At 36.5% G+C, this 26785-nt stretch overlaps 2 protein-coding genes across 3 annotated transcripts; both read left to right on the plus strand.

Annotated features, from left to right (window-relative positions):
- The first annotated feature begins 1911 nt into the window (after window positions 1-1911).
- On the plus strand, window positions 1912-17207 carry LOC120109002 (ubiquinone biosynthesis monooxygenase COQ6, mitochondrial-like). 2 transcript variants are annotated; one of them, XM_039122737.1, is made up of 11 exons: window positions 1912-2033; window positions 2391-2425; window positions 2516-2636; window positions 3602-3701; window positions 5395-5538; window positions 7893-7951; window positions 9462-9529; window positions 9612-9663; window positions 14009-14224; window positions 14416-15018; window positions 16801-17207. In XM_039122737.1, exons 2-11 carry the CDS (start codon window positions 2391-2393, stop codon window positions 17014-17016), a joined length of 1614 nt encoding a protein of 537 aa, XP_038978665.1. In that variant the 5' UTR covers window positions 1912-2033; the 3' UTR covers window positions 17017-17207. The 2 variants fall into 2 exon arrangements, with proteins under 2 accessions (XP_038978665.1, XP_038978666.1); XM_039122738.1 differs by lacking the exon at window positions 1912-2033 and having other exon boundaries at window positions 2385-2425; window positions 3602-3705.
- A 90-nt stretch (window positions 17208-17297) lies between these two features.
- On the plus strand, window positions 17298-18475 carry LOC103702643. The gene has a single exon (XM_008785153.3). The coding sequence runs from the start codon at window positions 17912-17914 to the stop codon at window positions 18146-18148; it is 237 nt and encodes a 78-aa protein (XP_008783375.1). The 5' UTR covers window positions 17298-17911; the 3' UTR covers window positions 18149-18475.
- The last annotated feature ends 8310 nt before the right edge of the window (window positions 18476-26785 follow it).

A 26785-nucleotide genomic window follows, 5' to 3' on the forward strand; every position in this document is an offset into this window, starting at 1 on the left:
AACAATGAGAAGCCCAAATTGATAATTCGAGCCATTGGATATAATCCATTGACTTATCTATCAAAACTCATCTCATTTGGAGATTAGCATTGCATCAAGTGATCAAGAAAAAAGATAGTTTAAATAATATGAAATAATATATATATATATATATTGATTACTTGATGTATAGAGTAAAAGTCTCCAAAGTCTTATGATTTTTTGTGTATAAGTAGTTTACAACATAGTGATCACATACAATGACTCGAATCATTGATGTAGGATTTTCATTATTCAATTTTAAGCTGACTGAATGAGTAGAGATCCACTCAAGTGTAGCCAAGTCACTCCCTTTCTCTCTTTTATATATATATATATATGTACATATGTATGCATGTAGATAGATTCTCTATCCTTTCTCATTCAATCCTACCCCTACCTCAATATATCATGAAATCAGAAATATTGAAGCACATGCAATAAAAGAGAAAAGCGATACACATAGTCATAGTTGATGGTATTAAAAAGTCGTACAGTATTATGCATGTGCTGATTTCATGTTGATAGTATAATTTACATAGAAAAAAAATCCAAAGCACCTAATAGAGTTAAAAGAAAAAGTACTGACACCTTATTTGCAAATCATTTCACTTTAACTATAACCTAGTTGTTATTAGAGTTGGCTTATGTTTACCAATGCAATAGTAAAAATATCTCTACCAATAGATTTAAGTTTCAACTATGGATTGGGTGAATATTGAATCAATTATAGATCAAGTCCAAGTGTACAACCCAATTGATCTCTTTTTGTAAGTAGAGCAACAATATAAAATTTATATAGTTGCACAGAATTAAGTGCCCCAATGTACAAGTTGATATAAATTGTATAGCAAGAAATATGCAATATTAATGTTGTAGAATGTTGCAAACATAGAGTAAAACTAATATTTATAATAATAAATGAAATTGCAAATATGTCAAAGTAGACAAAAATGATATATTAATATGGCTAACAAAAGTTACATGTGCTAAAATTCACTCACCACATCTCATACAACTTACGAACTGAACTTTGGGTCAATCTATAATTACTAATTTAAGAGTAACTAACTTGTTTAGACTCATCTAAATATGCATCCTAAAGCTGGCTATGAGGGAGTCCACACTTGGTGGTGCGCATGTATTATTGAAAGACTATGTTTAGTCCTTTATCCAAGTAGAGTAAAATAATTTATTATAAAAATAATAAGTAGACAAAAATTATTATGAACCATTAGTATAACACCAAACATAGACATAAATTAAAATTCTAAATGTTTCTAAGAAAGCTAATAATATAATGAGTAAAAAGAGACAACTAGGCTAAAGCCTAAAGGCTGGTGCTCGAAAGTTGCATGGAATTAAATGGAACATAAATTGCCAGACTTGATCAAATCTAACTTTGGTCAATTTTGAATCTAATCTAATCTCTAGACATGACTAATTAGGTTGCTTTTAGGTCACTTTCAGCTAGGATATGAAATGAATAAAAGTTTATTAACTAATCTATATTTGAATTATTTCTCATGATGTAGTTAGTATTTTTTTTTAGATCGATCAATCTATCACTTGTCATATTATTTTCCAAGGAAGTGGGAGTTTGGTAATTATAAGAACTACAAACAATTATTTTATTAGAATTAATAAATTTACTACTAAAAGTATATTCATAAGAATAAGGATTAATGAAGACAAGTGCAACAAAATGATGTATTTGAGTATTGACCTGAGAGTCTAGATTCGTTTTTGTAAAATGATGTATTTAATCCATAATAGATAGGATCAGATTACTTAATAAAATTGTTAAATTGAAATTTAAATTTTTGATCTATTTAATAAATAAATCGTATTTTGATTGATAAATTTTTAATTTATTCAGTATTCCATTCGATCCGTATTTTGTCTGTCCCGACCCATTGCCACCGCTATTTGCGTTGAATTTAAGATCCAAAAATCCAATAACACATTTCTCTTTATCCTACGGTCCAGAGCGCGATCCAGCCACCAACCCGGCGGTAAGTGCTCTCGATTCTCGCCATTTCTTACCTTCTCTCTTCTCTCTCCAATCGTCGAGAAAAATAGGACCTTCGCTCAACTTTTTCTTATCGAAATCACGGAAGAATTGTTCATTTTGGGATTTTTGTCGGCGAAAAAATAATTTTTTTTTTTACAAACTTACTCTTTTAGGTTATGAGACACCAATTTTTGGTACAAATCATCTACTTTTGTTAAGAGACATTTCTTCCACATTTAAATTCACCAAGAAACCGTGAACAATCGGAAAACATGGAAGATAATCTATCTGGTGACTTTTTTTGGGCCAAAAATTGATATTTGAACTAATTTACGCACTGCCCTTTGGTTTGACGCAGATGATGGCTGCTTTATCCACGTTACTTGTAAAAAGGTGCCATTTTTGTTCGATTCTGTTTAGTTATTTAGCTTTTAGGGTAGAAATTGTGCTTCTTGATCTCATGGTTTGGTTTGAACTCATCAGGGGCATTGCAAGGAAACTGGTGCCCATCGTATATACCTTACATGTCATACCAAGAAGGAATTTTTGCAATGCTGTTGCTGGAGGAGGAGCTCATTCTAATCAGAGGGTGGAAAAACCTCAAGTAAGAAACCTCAGCAGTTGCCTTGTGCCACTAGTAATATTTTCTGTATTTATCTTTCTCCCGTTCTCTTCCGATCATCAAATACAATAAGTGCTATGATCTAAATATGCTTCGACTTGCCAGGTCATATTAGATGCCAATAGATTATGTTTTGGTTATGTGGGGATTGTTGAGCACATGATTTAGGATGGTTTAAGATGGTGCTTGGTTTATGCTGTTGTTTATTTGCAGCTTTTCTGATTCTGGGGTTAAATTGAAACTTTTATTGGAAATTGGGAAAAGGATTTTTTTTTTTAAAAAAATATTTTTTACCTGATCTGATGTCCATGCTTTGCCACTATGTATTTTTGGTGGTAGCAATGTAAATTGAAGGAGAGCATGGATTAGATAGTTGGATGTCAGTAATTCTTGTCAAGAAATGGTTCAAGCGAATATATGATACAATTCAGTAGAGATACAGTTGCAAGAAATTTGGATTCCATGACTCTTACAAAAATTACATATGTAAGGTGCTGACAAATAAGAAATGACTACACGAATATATTATTGAGTCAGAGAGGATAAATTGAAGATGCTTTATCTGCCAGAGGATGAGCCAGTATAACATAGGATGGATGTGAAGTAGTTTAATCGGTAATAGACCTGTAAGAGATGTCATGGTGCCTTGTGGTTAAGGTTATAGAGCTGCTAGCTGCATCTTCATGATGCTTCCATCAATTTTTAATGAACTTTGTTTTTCACTTTTAAACTTACTGCAATATTTTTATCAGAAGTATCTTATTTATTCTAGCATGCTTTAAATACAGTATACAATATCACTGTGAAAGCTAGCCTTATGATGCAGGATCTCTCTCTCCCTCCCTCCCCCCCTCCTCTCTCCCGTCCCCCCTATTTCCTTAGATATTTATCATATATTCATTTATATAAGTTGAAGGTCGTCCAGAACTAATTTTGTGACTATATAGGACTGTGAAGAGAAGGTTGAAGTGACAACTAAGTCTGGCCAACATGACATCGCCATTGTTGGTGGAGGCATGGTGGGCTTGGCCCTTGCATGTGCATTATGTAGGTATTACTGTTACTATACATGGTGGTTTTTTTTTCTTTTAACTACTGTATTCAACCTATTGATATTGTCAGTGTTCCAACATATGGGATCACCTTTAATTTAATGCATGCTATTTATCGAAAGTGTCAATGGTTGCATCAAAATTTTGATACCTGCTATCTGCATTAAAAAAAAAATGGTGAAACTCATTCTAATTCATGTCTGGTATTCTTTTTCCACATGCTTCAGAAGTTGGAGATCAATGTGATTACTTATCACAGAAATATGCCATGATTTGATATTTGAAATTTGTTTGCCATCTAAAAAAATATTTTTTGATTTATATTTGCGAATATGAGACAAGGAACACAGTCATATTACTAAAGTTAAGTAACTAACAGAGTGCTCTAACAGATGTGAGGAGAAGAATACAGGTGTAACTTATGACACCTGGAAGGTAACCTATTCACACATCAAAAATTCATATGCCCAAAGTGCTTAGATAATGGTTGAGATGTCTCATTGTTGGCGATAATGCAAAAAAAGAAAGCCCAAGCCGATAGCATTTAACAATTATCTCCCACTGAACCTTTTCTTCAGCAATTATAACCAATTTTTATTATCGTATACAAAGCAATAATTGTGTTTATGACTTAATTGATTGCGATATATTTAGCTTCAAAATTATTCATTCCCTATTTTGATATTTTTAGGTGTTGTCATTAATTTAAATCAATCCATATGTTGAGGAAACCACCTGCAGTATTAGATGCACTTCTCTGGTTTTTGCCCAATAAGGAAATGTGATGCCGCCATTTGTCCATGCTACACTCAATGGAGGAAGACTGAAGTATTTTACCCTGCAAGATAGGCCCAAATTTCATGAAAAATTATATCATTGCACCTTAAGAATGGATTATATTGATGTCAACTGAAAGTGTCAACATTTGACATATATGAAGTGCCTTACAGAGACAGATTTTAATGCAAGTTATGTGCACTTTAGCTCTCAACTATTTCAAATCTTAAACCATATCAGGTTAACATCCCATGCACTTTCAGTGAAGATCATGCATTCTTTCTATTTTTTCACTCATTTAATATGCTATAATATGCTAGTTTTCTGATAATAAGTCACACTGTTATATCAACGTGTAAGTCAATTAAATCTAATAGTTGATGTATTGTGATATATCTGTAGAATTATTTGAGAAATATTTGTATTATATGGAGATTCTCTTATTTGGTTTCTCAAAAAGTTTGAAGTGTCCAGCACTGGGTCACCTTGGATAGTTGGTTATTTGCAGCACATCGATTTCAATGTAAAGAAGGTAGGTGAGCTCTATCTTTATCAAAACTTCGAATGACCCATCACAATGGCCATTTATCTCAACTCTCAGGATTCACAATGGAGCAGGTTAGCAAAAGTTGTAATGACTTGAAAGAGCATCTTGACATTCATAAGACGGGATATATTTCATTGCCGCTCAAATAATCCACAAATCATGATAATTCCCATTTTTTTATTTATTTGGATAGTTTAGATCTGATCACTGTTTCTAATTTCTTTGATGTTTACCACTAGATGAATGTGGTTATCTGAGCTTCCACATTCTCAAGCATTGGAAAAACTTTATGATTTCTTATCCAAAGTTTTTCATTTTATATCATTAATGTTTAAACTATCATATCTTTCTTTGCATCTCACAGCAAGTATCCCATTGACAAAACATTTAAGTGTCGCGATTATTGATAGCAATCCTGCCCTAGGATTGAGAACTTGGCTCAAGAAAGATGATATACCTGATTCAAGGGTCAGTACAGTTACTCCTGCAACCATATCCTTTTTTGAAGGTATTGATATCCCTGACTTTTTACAATTTACACTCTATCATGTAATGTTGTATTATGTGTTAAATTTGTTAGTCATATATGATTTTGTTTGAAATTTTGATTGATGCAATATGCAGTTAGATGACTTGATGTATTTGTCACGGATTTGGTTTGTAAGATGGTCTTTGAGGAAGAATTATGTTTATTTTCTTAAGTAATGTTAATCACATCTTTACAACAGCACAATAAATCCAGTTACTGTGATAATAGGTCTCTTATTGTATGGAGATTCACATTCCAAAATTTTCTTGTCATATATTATGTTTTTCATATTATTTTATTGATTTTATTTTTTGCTATTAGTTTTAGACTTTATTAGTATCTACAGAAATATCTATCCATGTTCTGACCTCATGAGAAACTTGCCTCTTTTTTTTTTGAGAAATATGAAAGCTATGCTCCTAGCCAGTTTGGACCTTGGACTGGTTGGTTGGTAAATTCGCATCATGTTAATTTGCACCTTGTACTCCTGCTTTTTTTCTTTAACATGAGTGTGTGCTTTAAGGATTCTTTTTCTCTAGATGCAAGCTGCTCGAAAGTTCAGCTTTATTTTTATTTTCTTTCATTACTAATTATCTTTTCATGCATTGTTATAAGCCATCCATCCTGAACTGTTTTTTTCCTCATTCGAAGGTCTCTTGCTTTTATCTTGAGCTATGGGTCTGACAGATAGCTCTTTTGAAACTGAAATTAGTTTTCAATGAAACTGATATTATATGGTGGATGTATCATAACTTTAGAAATGATAGAATTAATTACAGATTTCAGGAGAGCAGTGGCTGAAAATCAGTAGATGGTGTGGTTCTGTTGCATAGGCCAAACGTGACCCTGCTTAAGGTCTCGGTACAAAAGCATGTTGAAGGATAAATCACAGGTTGGAATACCAAAAATGACTCTGATGATAGGCGGTGATAAGGGTGTTTACTTTGGATAAAAAACATTTTGTATAATCAGATCCATAATGTTGAACCCCAACTGAGTGGGGAAAGCTTGTTAATTTCTGTATGTCTCAAAGAATCTGTATGACAAATCATTAATTGAATAGAGTATCAGCTAAAAAACAATTTTGTTGTCTATTGTTTCTGTGTTCCATTTAAATTTCTGAAATTGATCATGTTAGTCAGAGGTTTAAGGTTGAAAGTTGATAGTAAACAACCCTCAAAGCTATAGAGGCTTTAAAAATCTATCATGAATAATAAATCCATTTTATGGCTGTCCTGCAGTAACCAAATTAATATGATTCCTCAAAGGGCACCAGCAACGAGAGAAGGAAAAGAAAAGAGAATAGATGTGAAGGTCCATATGTATATGTGAGGAAAGATAAGGTGAAGAAGGGAGAGAACGAGAGAGAAGAACAGCATGGGCATGGTTGCAGCAGCATGCCATGAGTCAGCTTCTCTTTATATAAAGAATCAGACTGACCACAATAGCTGGATGAACAAAAAAAGCCCCTGTTAGTCATAGTCAGTCACTGCATCTTTTGGACTTGCAAGTATCAATTTTATAACATGTAGTCAAGGTCCAGGTTAGCTAATTTATGATACATAAGACCATTAATCACTAGCACTTCCTCTTCAGCAAGTGCATGAACATCGAAACACTCAGTTTGGAAGTGAGAATTGTTTTCAGCAAACGGATTTTGCTTGTGACCTAGTGATTAGCTAATCAATGGTCATAATAACTCGAGGTTGCCTAGTTTTTGCTTTCAAAACTGCCTGCTTGCTTGATTGAGTTGAGAAATGCTGGTTCTCGTTCAGTCCAATTTCCTTGTCTTCAAAATATCTTCCTTTAGGTACTTTCACTTCTTCTATATTCTTTTCTTCCTACATATTGTCTGTTGTATTACACTTGTTTTCATATTTGCTGCAGTAGAGTTCTTGTCTTCCTGATGTGTTCCAGGCAAGGCTTTATTGAAAAGTTTGACAAATCTACTAGTGAACTTTTGTGGCTTGTTTGGACTTATCTATTCTATTCATGAGTTCTTTTATGTGCCAATCTATCATTTAGGTTAATGGATGAGTGAACATGATTGTATGACGAGACTTAGTTTTCTAAGGCTTATAATGGCAACTGAATTCATTTTTTTGTCTGTATTTTGCATTGCGAAAGTTATTATTGTGGATTTTAAGCACCTTGTTTCCAACTTTTATATTTGCTGTAGCATTTACTATTGATAAATTATCTCCCCTCTTTAATAGATTAGTACCATATTCTTATATCTGCATAGTGTTTGCTTAATACAACAACCCTTCTTCGATGAAAGTACTATAACGCATTTAATTGAATGTTTTCTAACATTGTCATTTATTTTGTAGAGATTGGTGCTTGGGAGTATGTTAAGCAACAAAGACATGCTTTTTTTGATCAAATGCAGGTGCTTGTTCCTTTCGTACTTTCTTCAGTGTCGTTTACCATGGTTGAACTAATTTATTCAGTAGAAATATTGTTATATTGTCGAGTACAACTTTCCTGGGCAGGGCTAAGTTGATGTGGATACCATGAAGTATCACTTCTGATTTGATATGTGAATTTATCTATATGAGAGTATTCTAGAAAAGTGAAACAGTAAAATGACGATCAAATAATTTTAATTCAACTTTTGGTAACTGAGAAGTTTGTCATATAGTGTGATATGTTACTTATTAATAAAATTGAGAAGATTTATGCTAGCCAATTCTTTTTTCTATTTTTTTGTGCTAAAGCTACACTTTTATTAGAGCATCAGAAACAATGATTTTGGGAATTCAAAATAGGCACTTGGATTTTGGGAGTAACATTATGATGTTCTAGAAGTATGATTTATACAAATTGTATTTGCCAGCAATGATTATATGGCTTATCAAACGCATTAAAATCTACAAATGATTTATAACACTCATGCTGGGATGGTTAACAACCATACATACAAATATTGTTTTCTTTCTGAATTTTTTACTTGAATCATTTATAAGCTCTTCAGTACCATGTTTGGGTTCTAAGTCCTCTTTTACCAATGAAGTGTGTTTGTGTTATGTTTCATGAAATTAACTTTTGAAGTGTCAATGTTATTGAATTGATTAAAACCATTTCAAGGTATAGCTATTTCTTTCTTATTTTTCTGGTAAATATCTATGAGATTGTCGGTTTAGGCTGTGTTTAAATAATTACTAGATACTTGCATGGTGATGGGGTGCCTTTTTAGAAATAGCTTGTGTTAAACACGCACCAACCCAGTTGTTGAAAAATCTTTGTTTGGGCTTTTTTTTCTGTGTAATTTGTATTCAATTTATAGTGCCTATCTAAAAACGAATGTCACAATAGTATTTACACCATATATTGTATATTTGTTTATATCAATCATCATTCATCAACCTACATTTTGTACTTAGAATGCTTATTAGAATCATAAAATTTTGAAGTATCATGTTTTCCATTATTATCAGGTGATTGTGTTTATGCATAGTGCATGACTGTGAAGCAACATCTTGATTTGTAGGTGTCTCATCTTTACCTTGTTGTGAGGTGCATTATTGCTATTGCAAATGAATATCACCATGAACTGAAAATGCCTCATATCCAACCATAATTATTGAAGTAAAAGATTAAAGCCTTTCCTGTTGAAATAGTTCTTAGTTCTTACCCTACTATAAGGATTTTTTTGGCTCATTTTTGTTTCGTTTTATATGCTCTCTCGACTACAATACCAAACAGTAAGGTGATGGCTTAAAAAGAAAAACTGACATGGTGTGTAGAATTCACATGGTATATTGACATTGTCTTGATTAATCTTTTCCTCATAAGGTATCTAAATTTGGATGTTATTTAAGATGCTAGCCCGCTGACATAACTCATTGGTACTTGATATTCTGTAAGTTTAACCATGTGCTTAGACACACTTTTTATAGGTATGGGATTACACAGGGTTGGGCTACACAAGGTATAATGCCAGAGATGTGGGCAAAGAATGTCTTGGGTATGTTGACATATCTGTAGATTTCAATAATTATCATTGAAGCTGTTCTGACTGATAATTTTTAAGACTTTCTGTGATTTAGATGCGTGGTGGAGAACAAAGTGCTCGGCAATTCTCTTTTGTTGTGCTTACAGGTAATCATTCCATCAAATATATTTTTGTGCGATAATATAACCTATTTATTTAAATCTGTGCTGGATTGTTGTTTTTAATGTCGCATTTAATGAGCTACAAATGACTTCTGCTTCCTTTCTGTAGCTGCTTTCTGCTGGTCCTTTACATTAAAACTAACAGGCATTTTTTTTTCTGATGGTCATTAAGGAGCTAATTTGCGAAAATGTTCCATTCCCTTTTGTGATTGTCCAATATAATTTTAGTCACCATCATAGTCTACTTGCCTCAATATGGTTCATGTAACAAATAGAAAATATATTCCATATATACATGTAAACCTTTCATCCTTGTTCTCTCTATGGATGATAACTAGAGAGTTGCCTATCAGGAGAAGCATTTGGTCATAGGGCTTTCTAATTAGCTAATGAAAGAATTTGGGATTAGGCACCGATAACATTTTAGCATGGTTGTGAAGGGGGAAATGAGAATCTATCTTAATATGCTTGGTCTACTCATGGAACATGTGATCTTTGGCACAAGGTATGACACTATGGTTGGTTGCTGTAAAGGGGTGTTGGTGAGGAGAGAAAAGTATGTGCTAACAAGGCACCAAGCCAAATAAGCTATGCTAGTGATGGCTTTGGAAAGTCAGTAGGCTTCAAAACATGGACGAATGAGAATGTCATGTTTTTCTGGTGTTCTAAAAGATAAGAAAATTGTTGAGCAAGTTTGGAAAAGTGATTGCTAGATGATTCATTAAATCATAGCTGTTGCCCAAGGTGACAACCCAAGAGGGGGGGGGGGGTGAATTGGGTTTTCTAAAAATTATGTTCCCTAATTTTTACTTTGAATAGAATGCAGCGGAATGATAAGATGTTATTTACTTAAGCTCTAGGCAATTACAAGTAAAGCAGTGGAAAATTAAGCTAGAGCAATTATACTATGGCTTTAGGGTGCAATTGATTTAAAATTAACTTATAGTTGTATGATCAATTTTAATCTATGTGTATGGTAAGAATGGAGTGGAAGCTAAGCAAATTCTAAACAATCACTTGTAACTCTATAGAAAACAAAGCTAGAGATATTACACAATCAAGCATGAATGTAAGGCATGAAATACAAGAGATAAGGCATCACAAACACAAAGATGTATAGTGGTTCGGTGCACCCCAGCACCTACATCCACTCCCCAAGATCTCTTGGGAATTTCACTATAATCCCTCAGATTACAGTCGGTTGTTTTACAAGCTCACAACCCAACTTGTTGTTTTGCGAGATCACAACGAACTCGGTCGGTTTTCACAGGCTCACCGACTAGAACCAACCGATTGTTTTCACGGGCTCACAATCCAACCCAGTTGGTTTTTCCAAAGGCTCACCAACCACAAGCTTACAACGATTGTTTTCCGGGTTTACAATCAACCCAGTTGGTTTTCCCAAAGGCTCACCAACCACAACCTTACAACCAAGGTCTGCTGAACCGACCTGTACCGGTCGGTTCAGCCCGTACCGGACCGGTGCCGACTGGCACCGGTCCGGTACAGGGGTATAAAACGGTTCCGACCCAAACAGGGTCGGAATCGATTGGTTCTGTACCTGGACCGGTGCGAACCGGCCCGGTTCGCGCCGGTACAAGCCGGTACCGGTGCGAACCGGCCCGGTACAAGCCGGTACCGGTGCGAACCGGCCCGGTTCGCACCGGTCCAAGCCACACTTTCCCCGCGCGGGGGTGCGCAGGGAAGAGCGCCCGCGCGCGGGGAAGAGCGCCCACGCAGCTGGAGCCCGCGTGGGCCTCTTAAATGCCACATTTGTTTTTTTTTTTGAAAAACGCGCGCGGATGCGCGAGCGGAGAACGCGCGCCCGCGCGCGATTCCCCGCGTAGGAATCGCGCCCGCGCGTGATTCCCTGCGGGGCACCGGGCCCACGTGGGCTGCCAGCCCGCGTGGGGGCATTAAATGCCACAGAGTGGCATTAAATGCCACTCTGTGGCATTTGACGCGTCCGCGCGCGTCCGCGGACGCGCGCGGACGCATTTTTTTTTAAATTGGGAAACGCGCGCGAGCGGAGCGCGCGCCCGCGCGCGTTTCCCCGCATAGGAAACGCGCCCGCGCGCGATTCCCAGCAGGGAATCGCGCCCGAGCGCGGTTCCCCGCGCGGGGCACCGTGCCCACGCGGGCTGGCTGGCAGCCCGCGTGGGGGCATTAAATGCCACAGAGTGGCATTAAATGCCACTCTGTGGCATTTGAAGCGTACGCGCGGACGCGCGCGGACGCGTTTTGTTGTTTTTTTTTAATTTCCGCTCGCGCGTCTGCGCGCGCGGCTCCGGTTCGGTACCGGTTCCAAGCCGGTACCGAACCGGAACCGTACCGATGCCGGTGCTCACCGGTACGCCGGTACAATCGGTTCTGCGAACCTTGCTTACAACGTTGGTTTTTCCTTTGGCTCACCAACAAACCTTAACCCCTTGATTCAATCCCTTGATTGAATCAAGTTACAAGATATTAGAACAAGAATTTAAAACAAATACAAGCTTCTTAAACAAGCAAATATAGCAATGTAAACAAGTAGAGTAAAGAGAAGAAGCCCTCAAACAAATTTGTAGATGAAGGAACTCGGCTTCTTCTTTACTTGACCCTCTTCTGATTTAGCACGAGGTAGAAGATCACTGAGGCAGCACACAGTTGAAGAGGAAGCTTTGGGATTCACTTGGATGCTCTTCTTCTCTCTCTTTTACTTTGAATGGCCCTTTTGTGCTTTTGGAAGATTTTCCTTGTAATCTCTTTGAAATCTCTTCCCTAAATGTTCTCTCCCACTTCCATCCTTTCTTTCCTAGCTCTCCTCTTGATTTTATAGCTTTAGAGGGAGTGGAAACAAAAATCTAGCCGTTAGAGACAAAAATAGAGCCGTTGGAATCAAGAAAAAACTAGCCGTTATGCCTCCCAGCGTGCTGGAGTCGACTCGGCTGAAGTAGGAGTCGACTCGGCTGAAACAGGAGTCACTTGTGAATAGTAGTCTGTCGGCACTGTAGCTAGGAGTCGACTCCGCACTGTAGCGCTGAAGTTGGAGTCGACTCGAGCACTGTAGTGCTGAAAATCAACTCTCTGTCTTTTTGTCTGCTCTCAGTTGGAGTCGACTCGCAGAGTCCCGGAGTCGACTCGAGCACTGTTCCTTGAAACTCCAGAGTGCCAGAGTCGACTCTGAACTTCCAGGAGTCGACTCGAGGACTATTCTTTTGAATCTTTCTTTGAATTTGCTCCTCCAATTTGAATCCTTTGAACTTGAAACTTGGGCCAATGAAGTGTAGCTTTCTTCCAACTCTTCTTGAGAGCTTTTGAGGCCTTCTTGTATTTATCCAACTTGCTATGTTCCTTGCAATACAAATTATCTTTCTTCTTGCAACACACACATTAGTATTTATACTTCAAGGTTTTGTGATCATCAAAATCAATCTTTAAATCAATCTTTGGGTCATCAATAGCCTACACAATATTTGAGCAAAGCCAAGGGGAATAAAGTGGTGGTGGTGGGGGACTTCTATGAGATTCTTCATGGCACCACAATACAACCAAAAATCCAGAAAATAGCGTCATGTGGAATTGTGCAAAGTGAAACATATTTAAACAACCACATAGAAAGGGTGTACGGTATACAAGAGTACTTGCAGATTGTTAATTTTGTCATAATGTACAAAGTCTTACCTTCAGGTGGATGTAATTTAATCTGATTCTTAATTTGGAGGTTTCTTTTTACAACTAATTAATTTTTTATTAATTAGATAAACTAACATAATTCTATTAACATATAGGAGCCAAGTAGATTCATAAGAAATTAACGTGATCTGGGAATGGAAATTTGTTAAGTACATAAAGAACTTAAACTTTTTGTCCAGCCAAATATTCCGATCATTATCAGTACATTTTTAGTTGTTCTTATGAAAAACAGAAAACGTCCGGTAGTCCAATAGAACAACACAAATTCGATATTCCACCAGGAAGTGGATAAACAAATGTGATCCCTTTCTTTATGTGAGAGTTCAGAAATATAAAAACTTTGCTGACAGTTCAAAATAATCTAGTCTTTCATGCAAAAAGAAAATTTCAGTTTTTTTGTTAAAATATGTTAATGGTTCAAAGTAAATGAAACATATTGCATCTATTAACTATGGGTGTCCATTTTTGCAAGCTTATTCATTTTCACTGGCATCATTGTTTCCTGGAATTTATCTCAATAGCATACAACATGTAAATGATGACAATAAATAATAATGATACCTTGTCTGATAAATGACTGCCTATCTGTTAGAAGTACAGATTATTATTGATTCTATTCACCTCTCTTAAGGCTTCCAAAATTATATCATAGCAGGAAAAAGACTTCGAGAAGACAGTCTACCCTGCCAGATTAACATCTATGAGTTTCCAGTCAAAATATCCGTCTGCTGGAACAGCTACTTATCAAGCAGGCAATAAGAGCACTTCATCAGGAACAACTCTGTCTGATGATACTTCTGAACAAATCCATCATGATCATTTGGTGAAGTTGGACCTGAGTAATGGAAAGAGCCTCCACGCAAAATTGGTGGTAATTGTTAACTCCAGTCATTGATCCTTTCCAGTCAATGTCCGTGGAGATGTTAAACTTTTGACAATAAACTCTTGGCTGATAATCAAATGTTACATAGAAATGTACCTTTAGGGTGGCAATGGAGTTCTTGTTTGTTCCTTTTCTCAATGAAACCATGGAGCCAATCTTATCTATTAGGTTCATTACAGGTTGGAGCTGATGGTGCCAAGTCACACGTTAGGGAGATAGCTGGATTGAAGACTACTTGCTGGAATTATTCACAAAGTGCAGTTATATGTACAGTTGAGCATACTGTGGAAAATCATTGTGCGTGGCAGAGATTTCTGCCTTCTGGTCCAATTGCACTCTTACCTATAGGTGACAAGTTTAGCAATATTGTGTGGACAATGGGTCCAGAGGAATCTTTGCACCATAAATCAATGAGCGAGGATGATTTTGTAAAGGCAGTGAACCATGCTCTGCATTATGGTTACGGCCCTTATCCCCAGTCAAGTATTCTTGATCGTTACATGGAGAGATTTTCTTGGGTTACTGGTCATGGGACTCCATCAACAACAGAATACTTTGAGGTGCCACCCAAAGTTACAAATGTGGTCTCAGAAAGAATGGCTTTTCCTCTATCACTAATGCATGCTCATGATTATGCATCAGAACAAGTGGTGCTTATTGGTGATGCAGCACATACAGTCCATCCTTTAGCTGGTCAGGGTGTCAATTTAGGGTTTGGAGATGCATCTGCTTTAGCAAAGGTTATTGCTGAAGGTCTAAAAGTGGGCACTGACCTCGGACAGGTATTAACCCAATTTTTAGTAATTTTAATTTTGACTTGAAGTTTAATTAATTCTTATTCTAGGCTAGGATATTATAGACTAGATCAAATGTTGCAGTACTATGCTGTAATATGGCCTTCATTTGAAATTATTTCTACTAAATTCTGTTAATATAATTGCTGCAATGGAGTACTACAAGATTAAGTTCATTCATGAGATTTATATTGTATATTTTATTGCATGTTATCTTGAAACTTCAATTTTAGTGGCTTCTACGATGCCTACACTTATAAGGTAAGACAGGACACTACATGATACTCCAAAAATGGAGTATCCTGTTTAAGTTAGCAAGAAGTGTGGGCATTTGTTTTTTTTTTTTCTGGATGTCCTATTAAAAAATGCCTTACTACAATTGGTGACACTTCAGAACTATACTACCAATATTAGTTTAAACTGCTCACACTCTTCTAGTGTGCCATACCCATTTTTGCCTTTTTGTTTAATGTTGTTACAACATATGTAAATTTTCTTTAATTAAAAATATTAGTGTTAAGTTTCACTTTCCATCAACAATAAGATATTTATTTTTCCTACGACCGTAAATTGTATTCCTCAGGAGTGTCCCTTCATCAATAGTTTTGGTGGTTAAAGTGTTGAAAACTTTGGGGTACCTGGACACTTGGTCCTGTGCCATGAACTGGTAATTCTTTTGCATAAGGAAGCTTAATGACTGTTTATGTTGCAGTTTTGTCTCTCTTGTGCAAATAAAAAATTCTGTAATATTATTTTTTCATTATAGTCATTCTTTTAGACCATTATACATTGTCGCTAGTTTGCTTCTTTCATATGGTGGACTCTGAATTTGGTCTTCTATAGATTTGTTTAAAGTTAAATCTTATAATGTAGGGTATGATGCTTATTCCTGAATGAAATCTGTTCCGCGTATAAGATTTTCATCTTTCTGAGTTCTAGGCACAAACCTATGCATTTATAGCCCCCACATGGTCATGCAGAGAATCATATGACTAGTTGGCATTAGAGGTATCGACACTCATAGCTTCATGTTAATTCATTCTCTAGCAATTTAGATTAAATCTCACTACCTCCTAGATATGCAGTCAATTAGTAGCGGTACTGGATTAGCAAACTCTAGCATTAATTGGTTTTCATAACCAGAACCATCAAGCCCTTGTCTTAACCACTTGTGGTTGGCTTTCTGAATCCTTATTTACCAATTATTCCTATTTAGGGCAACCTCTAGTGTTACAGGAGATTCCTCAAGTGTTCATCAGGTCTGTATTTGGATCAATTTTGCAGTTCGACATGCTTCTTATGACTGACTGTAATAATACATCAAATCTGTACCTTTTAAACCAGGCTTGGGACTGGTGTCAGCAGTGTCAAATGTCAGCTACATGCTTTTTTGTGAACTCTGCTAGCATGGAGAAATGAAAACTCGCCTAATGTTTTATAAGTTCAAATGCAGTATTGGATTATAATACTTGCCATTCTTATAAAGTTTCAAATTTCAGAAGATTATTTGCCCTGAGTTCATGCAAGTGATGAGTAATACAGGTAAAAGATGTGGTGGTGGTTTGTCTAACACAGGATTATCTCATAATTGCTGCTTTAGTAAAAAAGCTGATATACCACCCTCCATCTTAGGCTTGCAAAACTCCCATTTATCACCCTGTAAAACCTGATTTTATTGTGTCTTGTGTACTTAGATACGTCAGGGACATTCTATTTTTGTTCTTTTAGTAATGGATTTAACAAGTGCATTTGCTCTGCATCTTTACGCAGCTCTCCTTACTGAAGCAATATGAGAAGGAACGGAAGGCTGCTAATGTCACTATGATGGCAATACTCGACGGTTTTCAGAAGGCTTATTCTGTCGATCTCGGGCCCATCAATCTCTTGAGGGCTGCGGCATTCCATGGTGCTCAATATATCGGACCACTCAAAAAGAATATAATGTCATATGCTATGGGCGAGCAAAAGTGGCCACTTTTTTCTTGAAAGAAGAAGGAGAAAAGATTCAATCTTGTATCGATATTCTTACCAACTGGATGTTGAAGTTTAAGTAAAATATTTTTCTTTGCTAATTGTTTAACATCAAAACTTCGAAGGAACTTGTAATTGTGTCGGAACTAATGAAGTTGATATTGGGCACTATATAAAAGTACCAGTACCAGTAGAGCTGACGAGAATTTGCCCGATTTCTTTACAGGGATGATCCCCTTATGCACATCAAAGGGTCTGCAAAGAAATGATAAGCATGATTTGCCTGCCGGTCCGAAAGGGATGGTACGAGATAATACTATATCGTACCAGTTTAGTAATGGTATACGACACAAAAGATGTAACGGCACTCAATGCGCTAAAAAAGTTTCATACTGTATCAAGTAGTGAATCTTGACCGCGAGACTTATTAATTTGGATTAGATAATGGGAAAGACTTAGCAACGGGAATCTCGGATTCGGCGTCGATCGGATTTGAGAAGCTTCGAAACCAACTGCAAGCAATTAGGTGAATTAGGCAGTCAGAAAAGCATCCAAGTTCAGTTGCAGATGGTTTTGGTCGGGATGTTCGGGTTTGTCAGAAACTGGACCTAATTGGATTACATGGTCCCAGACGTACATAATTAGCCCACCGGTGCGACTACGTGGTCAATTAGTTGCAGTCAACTGTGATTAGGCTCACAGAGATCTATCCATCTGAGCCATCCATCAACCCCAAGCACCTACTCCAAATGGACAGTCGGTTGCAGCAGCAGCAGGCTTTAGGAGTAGCCACGTAAACGCAGCAAGAGAAACGTGTCGCCAAGAGCTCTCCTTCTCACCTGCTCACTTGCACCTCTAAATTGAGCACATTAGTTTCAGCATCACCTCACCTCAGTGCAGAGAGAGAGAGATGGCACAGAGCAAGGATGATATCAAGCATGGGACGGCCCAGGCAAAGCTATCAGAAGATGAGATGCTGAGGGTGAGGTACAAGCATGGCACCCCCCTGGAAGGTGGCAAGATCGCCGATTCCGAGCCTGTCGATCTCTTCGCCGATGCCCGGAGGATCGCGAGGGAGAAGGATGACGCTTCTGGCGGTGGAGGAGGAGAGAACAAGAGTAGCACAGCCAGGACTTCAGGCTCTTGAAGTAATAGTAGTGCATCAGTGGTGGTTTGTTCTTTGTTGCATGCGTGCTTGGTGTTCTGTCATCAGCCAGTGTCTCTTTTGAATAAGATGGTCTCTGGAGGATAGGAATATAAGGGTTTCCGTGTCGAATGCTTCTTGGCCACTTAATAAGATGATGGTTGTGAGTGATGCTCGGCTTTTTCTTTGCCATGGTGACTAATGATTTGTTAGTTGAACACTGAAGAAAGAATGGGAAGCAGTGTAAGGACTGTGTGAATCCTACGTGGCTTATAGACTATGATATTTGCAGGAATATCGTAGTAGTCCAAATATTTAGTTATTTCTCATGCCAGAAGTGAAAAAATTTGTTCAATGATTAAAGTGAAAAAATGATAAGAGTAAAACAATCAAAAAGACAAGAATTGGAGCAAAGATAAAAAAGGAAAAGCAAATAAGAGGCTATGAAATCTATTTTAGTATAAATATTGTTATAGTTCTATTGTTGGTTTGTGATAGATTACAAGAGAATTCAGATGAGATTTTCTTACTTATTATATAAAAAGGTGATAAAGCTAGTTTTCTCCAGCAGGAGCTATTGCATTTAGAATTTTTTTCTTGGAGGTTGTAAGAGATTTCGTGTATGAGTAATTTCTCCTTGTATAAATAATTTCTTTTATCAAATAATTCCAGAAAACAATTATTTATATGTGGTCTCCACAAGAGTGACAAGTATCATGTATATATTACATCTTGATTTATCGATCATTTAATGTAGTTGGTTGACGTCTACTTTTACTTTTAGTATGGCTAAAAATAATTTCAAATTTGAGTCTAGCTAGAGTTAAATGTATCATTGGGTTGTTCTTAGTTCGTTCTTGAGCAATATGAATTCTAATCAATTTCTAAGGGTTTGCACTACTTTTTGTCATTAGAAGGAACCAATCTGCCTCCAAGCATTTCCACCAGTTTTTGTTACCATAGGGAGCTAAAGTTCATGTTTTTTGGGATGTTTTTAGTTTGACAAAAACGTTAGGAATGCCACTTCATAGGTTTTTGTATCTGTTCTTGATCTCTCTCTAGTGCATGATGCCAATGGATGGATTCAAGTCCCTGTTAGCTACTTTGGATAAAATTCTGCTTAACTTTTGGTAGAATGGATTCTCCAATATCCTATTGTACTAGATCCAATGGATGCCTGAATAGTTCTGATTTCCTCCCCCTAAAGAGCCAAATATTTATTCTCAGAGAATTTTTGCTATTTTGTGAGCAAGCTAGTCTTGGGTTAGTGTGGTTTTGCTACTGATTATTCATCTCCCTCTTCTTTTTTGATCAATTTAGTTTTCTAGTAAGCTTATTCATAATGCACCTAATTTTCTTCTCTCTCCTTTGACCTCAAGGGACCCACCTATACCACAAAATCATCATGCCACCATTAATTTGTTTAAAGATCCTTTTAAAGTAGGAAATTTTTAAGTCTCCCTTTAATAAAATTTAGATCTTTGTCTCAACCTTAATTTTTAGCACCTTGGCCTAGCCTGCTAAGAACTCTTTTCTCCTCTTTATCTTACCAATTTCACTAATATCAATTTATTAATTGACTTGTTATGCCTCTCTCTCTCTCTCTCTCTCTCTGTCTCCTAAAAACCAAACCTACATTGATGTAATAGAGCTTCTTTTATACTCGAGTGATGTTAGAAGTCCCCCGTTTTAATGTTGGAACATATTCATGCATCAAATTTAGCTTGTTGTTCGCGACAAAATAGCTCTAAATTGTTTAACTTCCTTTTTCTTCCTTGTGCGAAGCGGTCATTCACTTTTGGCAGTGGTAACAGCATAGAAGCTGACAGAAGCCTTCCTTGGTCTTCAGTGGCGAAGACTTTTAAGTTACCACAACATTTCTGTTCAGCATTGCCTATTTTGCTATTAGAATGAGATTCTAAAGACCAGAAACTAGCTGTAGTCAGACAAGCAGCACTATGACCAAGTATTCCAAGAGATATTGACCAAATAGGCATTAAGTGTTCATATGACCAAAATGAGTGTGGAAGAGCTTCAGTAGACCAATTCCAGAGTCAGAAGCCAGAGGTATGGAGAGGACTAAGAAGTCTTTAGTTGATTCAGACAGGTGAATTGATCTATCAATTCATTTCATGAGCATAGGATGGCATTTGCCACTGTATTCTGAAATAGAGGCTACTGTGCTTGATAACAAGTACTCAAGCATTGTTCCTCTAAGTTCAGGGTCTAGCTGCACCACTTTTGGCAGCCATGTTCCCAAGATGGAGAGAAGTTTTTGGAAAAGAATTTCATGTTAATTTAATAAAAAGGAAATTCCTGTTAAAAATAACAAAAATAGATTCTTTTTTCGAAGGAAGGAAACAAAATAGGTTTTTATTGAAAAAATTACTTCAAGGCTTGCATCTTGGAAGGATAAGCTTTTTAGTTTCGACGGTAGAATCACCTTGATTAAGTCAGTGTTGACAGCTCTTCCATCATACTCTATGTCAGTCTTCAAATTTCCTCGCAGGGTGGTGATTAAAATTGACCAGCTAAGAAGGACTCTTGTGGAAAGGCATTGATTATATATCCAGCTTAAACTGCCTTGTGCATTGGATTGTGTGTGCAGGGACAAGAAAGGAAGAGGGTTCGGCATTAAGAACATTAGTAATCTTAACTCATCCCTATTGGCTAAATGGGCATGGAAGCTTATTTAAAAATGCTTACTATACAAAATAGATTCAACAAATGGCCATAGGCCATATGCTGCAAATCACATTTTCTTTTTACTGCATATGGATTCGATACAAAGACGGCAACCCTTGAAGGTACGCCTACATGTATAAAGAGTAATGAAACTTTAATCATTATATTAAACATGCTTAACAAATTTCAGTTTTTCTTGTTGCAACTTAAGGCGAATTAGATAATTGAGATCATAGTACCAAGAATCCTTTCTTAGCAATTGTTAGATCAAAATAACGATTAGTATATTAAGGCTAAGTCATCAACAATTGGGTTTTGATTATAGTTACCGAAGCACTGGTTTTAAGATTTTATGATCCAGAGTTTAAATCTTGAGCCTTGCTCGAAAAGAAAATTTAATGATCTCATTCCGTCTATTTTTGGCGCAGACCTGGTCTCCCAATTATTGGGAGACCTACTCTCCTTATTATTGGGTAACCAAAATAACTACCGAGCTTTACTATTTGCGAAGCCTAACTGCATAGGACTGCATCCAACTGAAGCCCCTCTTCTTCAGTGACCAGAGGAGTTTACATGAAGATGACAGAAAGCTCAACCTGTAATCTTTGTACAGATATTTTTACTGTCCAAGCTCCAATATCACCACAAGTTAGAATGATGAATAACACATTCTTAAATAGCATTGTTGTATAAGAAACCTCGTTCTTCAGGACCGATAACAGGATGTGGTTTAGGTCTTCTACCACCTCCACTGTCACTGTTATTGTACAAGAAAGTCATGCAAGATATGTTTATGTGCATCATATGACCGAGGACAGAAAAGTGGAAAAAAGTGGTCATGAACAAGGACAGCTGAGAAGTATAGGATTCCTCCAAGCATGAGAGGTTAGCTTATGTGAAATAGCTCTCCGAGGATTATGTAGTATTATAACATCCACCAACTAATGGACATGTGAAATTGATGCAAGGCAATTATAAAGTCGGCAACTATGAACCATGGAAATGGCCATTGTCGGGAATTCCAACCTTAAATTCTCTCAACTGTCTTCTCCTCAAAATAATTCACTCAACTTTGTCAAACTTTGAATCTGAAGGGGGCATACTTTAGTTTGGCGGCAACTCTTATAGAAGCCATAATCCCAATAGGATCGACCCTCTACGACTTTGTGAAATTATGATGCCAATATCCAAGGCCTATTATTGTTGTGGATCTTGCAATATTACTGATAGACTTCTCTTTGTTCCAATAAATGATCGATGAAGGGTTCGTTTGTGAGAACCCGTGCATGCGTGTGTTTAATCCCACATCGGTTATTCGCTGGATAAATCTTGAGTACTTATACAGGATCAAGGAACTCAAATAATATCTTCTGGTTAGTCATTTTGGGTAAGATCTTGGGTTGTTACAAATGGTATCAGAATGAACCCGGCTCATAACTTATGTAGACTAGGGGACACTGCAGCACAGATCCATTGGAGCTAATCACAGGCCGATCGCAGTGCTTGCGATTAGATTTGTATGAATTTGAACCCTTAGCCTAATGAGGACGCCAGGGCTTAAATGGAGGGAGTATGTGAAGATCCGTGCGGTCGTGTATTTGGTCTAACATCAGTTATTCGCTGGGTAGATCTTGGATACCTATATAGAATGAAGAAACCCAAATAATAGTTTTCAACTAGCTATTTTAGGTAAGGTCCTAGGTTGTTACAAATGATATTAGAGTGGACATGCCCATAACCTATGTGGATTAGGGAACACTGCAATACGGATCCATTAGGGCTGACCACGGGCCAATTGTGGTGTTTATGATTAGATTTGAATGGATTTGAACCCTTAGCCTCACAAGAACGTCAGAGCTTGAACGGAGGGAGTATGTGAGGACTCGTGCAGGCGTGCATTTAGTCTCACATCGGTTATTTGTTAGATAGATCTTGGATAATTATACAGAATCAAGGAACTCAAATAATATCTTCCGGTTAGCCATTTTAGGTAAGGTTCTGAGTTATTACATCATTGTTACCATAATATTGAATAGACAATCACTGGAAAAGCTATCACCTGTTCATTCGCTCGCTGCCATTAGTCCTCAGAAAGCTTGCCAACCTGCATTCTTTAATAGAATACTTCATGCAACATCTCAGGAGAAATATATATTTGATCCTTCTTGTGAGCCGACAAAGCAACAGTAGCCTAAGAAGTCTCTGGTAACATTTATCATTTCAATGTGACCTGTTATGCCATTGGATGCAGCGGAGTGGCTAATAGGATGACAACCACAAGCATATTGAAGCATCTAAGTTGACAGATCAAAAGATTGGAAGTCCATCCCTACATGAACATGGATTGAGTCAACAGGCGGACAGCATATGAACGGATGAATGCAACAATGGTGATTTGAAGATTGATGGATGATGTTGCTAAAATTGGGATTGCAGTGATTTGGGGTTGTCCTTGATTCGAATGAAGGTTTGGACCAATCAGAAGTTCTTTTGTACTAATGTTGTAAGAGTAACAAATCTAACTTTATCAATGATGTTTCCCTCTTCACTTATTAATTATTTTGAGCTGGTTCTCCCTCTCCATTTTTTTTTAAAAAAACCTTCATAAATGTTGCAAGGCTAAAACATTTAGCACTAAAATTATGCCACCGGTGTATACTCATTACAGAGGATTGCGTCACCTCCCATTCAATTCCGTCCTTTTCAGTTCAGATGCTTGATATCATTTCTCATTTACTGATCCCTTCTGGTGCACAACTATTCTGTTGGATGGTGTATCTGAAAGATATATGATATGATACAAGCTGAACTTTCTAATTACAATGTGATATATCTCTCCTTGCACTATAACTATATTTCGGCTTATTTATGATCATCTGCATTGTGAATCATTAATCAGATAGAAACGTTCGACGATTTTGCAAGTTCCTATCTCTATCAATCAATAGTAAGTAGGTATTGTGTCAACCACTGGAGAACAAATTAACATAGGTTCTTTCCATTTGCTTTGATACCGAAAGGTCTATTCAAGCTTTCTGGTGGGAAGAGGCCTACATGCAATTCATTTATCTAATTACTCAGGGTGATATCCTAAGCCTAGCTTTTCTCTTTCTTTCTTTCTTTTTGTTCTTTTGTTCATGAACTTCACATCTCCAATATTATTGTCATGTACATTTGCCAGGGACCTGAAGGAAACAAAATGATGATCTTCCAATAAGCACATATATGAAACAATTTAGTTGATCTTTGTTAGTGTCTGGGAACTCCAGTCATCCACTTCATTGGCCTCTGTATCCAAGTTTCATTGGAATTCAAAGGGCTCATGGGTTTGAGCTCGTTATTTTTCTTAATTTTCTTTCTTTATCGAGAAAAATTCATCATTACCTACCGTTTGAATAAATTTCTATAAGGCTCTGATAAGGCTCTGATAAAGTATTATCCCCAAAGACAGAATTTGTAACTCAAGATTTAATCACTTCTTTACTTCATTTAGTTTGTAGGGTGATATTTTCACAGTCTACAAATGGACATTCTGCAATCCAATCTTTGGAGTTATTTTTCAAAGTATTTGATATAAGTAATTTCTCTCTCTCTCTCTCTCTCTCCACACACAAAAAAGGGGAAACTTATATCATTTAAAAACAAGATCACTAAAGCATCCAAAATTATTAAAACAGAAGAAGAGTTCTCAAACAGTGGGACGAATCGATAAAAAGAGTTCAACTTGATTAGGATAAAACCAACTTAAATTTGTGGTGCACCTACCTTTTTCAGTTAAAAAATAAATAAAAGTAAGGCAACTTCTCAAAGGTTCACATGCTGTATGGGAGTTAAGAGGAAGAAGTTGACATCCGTCCAATATTATTTTATTGATGACTTGCTTAATTTGTTGGTCAAACTGGTAGTTACAAGAACATGGCTAACGCCACCGGCGTTTGGTCTCAACCTCCTCGAATAAATAAAAGGCCCGGCCTTCAATTGGCTCAATGCCTTCATTTGATGGTGATAGTCTCCAATCTGATTTAACAAACCCAACTATCTCAGGCAAGGTTTGCGGGGAGTGTGGAGGGATTGCCAAGGGTATAAAGGATATTCAAAAACTTGATAATCCAATCCAATTATTTTTCAGGAATTGGATAGATTTAAATTAAGTTTTTCATCTCTTTATCGGGTCAAAGTTGGATTTTATATATAAAGGCCAATATTTTGTTGGATTGAACTTGGATGTACCTATATTCGAACTTGGAAACTCGATAACCTAATATGTACATATGGACTTTACATAAAGAATGTAAATATAGGAATATAAATAGAATTGGCTCTTTGTATTAATTCCTTCTCTTTATATTTGAATTTGCAACTTTTTTCTAATGTATGTTCAAAGTCCCAACCAATACTTAGTTTTTAACATTTCGATTAAACTAAAATTAAGTCCGTTTCAAAAATGTTTGATCATTTACTTTCCACATTGTGCTCCTTTTCCATCGCAATATGCTCCTTTTTATTGTACGTAAAGAAATATTGTGATAAGAGGCTTTTCAATGTTGGAATTGTTAATCCTTGGCTATACGAGACCCTTTTAAATCTCTTTTCTACATATTTGCATATATATATATATATATATATATATATATATATATATATATATATATATATATATATATATATATATATTACCTTCATTATGCTAGAGATTTTTTTTTTGGTACATATTATTTTAGATATTTTCCAACAGAACCCATATTAGCTATCCACAGCAACGATGAAATATTTATTATATTTCTTCATATATCTTTCTTCATAGCCCTTTGTAGCTTCTTACTTGTAATCTACTTGTGCACTTCAAGATTGTTGTCATTAGATTCATGCTTCTTACAATCACCATAGCTAGGATAAAGATATAAATTCAAGCTCAAATTTGACAACAATAGCATTTAGATAGCTCATTTTTTAAAAGCTTTAAAAAATCAGATAGGCAGAAGTATGGATAAAATTACAGAAAAATTCTATTATGTTTAGTGAAAGATAACTTAGAATTCTATTGAAGAATTTCTAAATTAAAAGAAACAATTAATAAGAAAAAATGTAAGAATAAAAATCCTTATATGCAATTAATCTATAAAATGAAAGATTATTTGAAAACCTAAAAAATGATGAAAGATATTTCATCTCAAAACTTCTTGGGAGAAGACCTAAGATCTTATGATTGTGCATAGAGGATGGGATGCTGGTTCAAGAATTTCCTTTCACAAAAATTTTCTTGTCATGCATTAGCTGAAAAGAGACCATTCTAGTAGTCCAGCTCCAAAAACTTTAATTTGTGTGAAATTTCAAAAGTGAGAGAGAAGAATTTTAGACCACAAGCCGAGATTCACGTTGGGTGAAATAAAAAAGCCAGTGGCAGCTGACCTTGGCGATGTCATCCGGTACCAACCACCAACTACCAGCTCTCATGTCCCCATTCCATATACTTCCAATGCAACAACGGCAGAAATATCAGACCAACTTGGCAGAGAAATGGGACTAGGGGTAGAGTTGGAGACCCCCCACCACCGCATGAATAAGTGGTAGTGATAGGCCAAAAGAGGCTGCCTTCATTTATTTTTCAAGTCTACAAAACTAACATCTTCACCTACTTTTAATCACATTAAAGCCGAAGTATGCACATCTGGTGGTTGGAAGAGTTTAATTAGCACTCGCATGTGATAACATCAATCCACTAAACCATGTTTCTTTTATTTATGAAGATAGTGTAACATTTCATGCAACAAATTAAGCTGTTTTTGAGGAAGTTGCATGTCATACAACAGACCAAGTTGTTAGAAGTTTCTTCCAAAAATCTTGATGATATAACCCAATGTTTTTTTTCCTCTTTTTTTCTCTTTTCCTTTTTTTGTGTGTGTATTTGTGTGTGTTAGAGCTTCTAGCTATCAAGTTGCAGAGGACTCAATATAG

The sequence above is a fragment of the Phoenix dactylifera genome, unplaced genomic scaffold (genome assembly GCF_009389715.1).
Source record: "Phoenix dactylifera cultivar Barhee BC4 unplaced genomic scaffold, palm_55x_up_171113_PBpolish2nd_filt_p 001710F, whole genome shotgun sequence".
Taxonomy (NCBI): domain Eukaryota; kingdom Viridiplantae; phylum Streptophyta; class Magnoliopsida; order Arecales; family Arecaceae; genus Phoenix; species Phoenix dactylifera.

What these genes read in the sequence shown, in the direction of transcription:
- LOC120109002 (XM_039122737.1), top strand. Translation starts at nt 2,391, where the DNA reads ATGATGGCTGCTTTATCCACGTTACTTGTAAAAAG. An exon ending in CTCTTTTGTTGTGCTTACAG is followed by an intron (nt 9,664 to 14,008) that starts GTAATCATTCCA and finishes ATATCATAGCAG; the next exon opens with GAAAAAGACTTCGAGAAGAC. An exon ending in TGGGCACTGACCTCGGACAG is followed by an intron (nt 15,019 to 16,800) that starts GTATTAACCCAA and finishes ATCTTTACGCAG; the next exon opens with CTCTCCTTACTGAAGCAATA.
- LOC103702643 (XM_008785153.3), top strand. Translation starts at nt 17,912, where the DNA reads ATGGCACAGAGCAAGGATGATATCAAGCATGGGACGGCCCAGGCAAAG.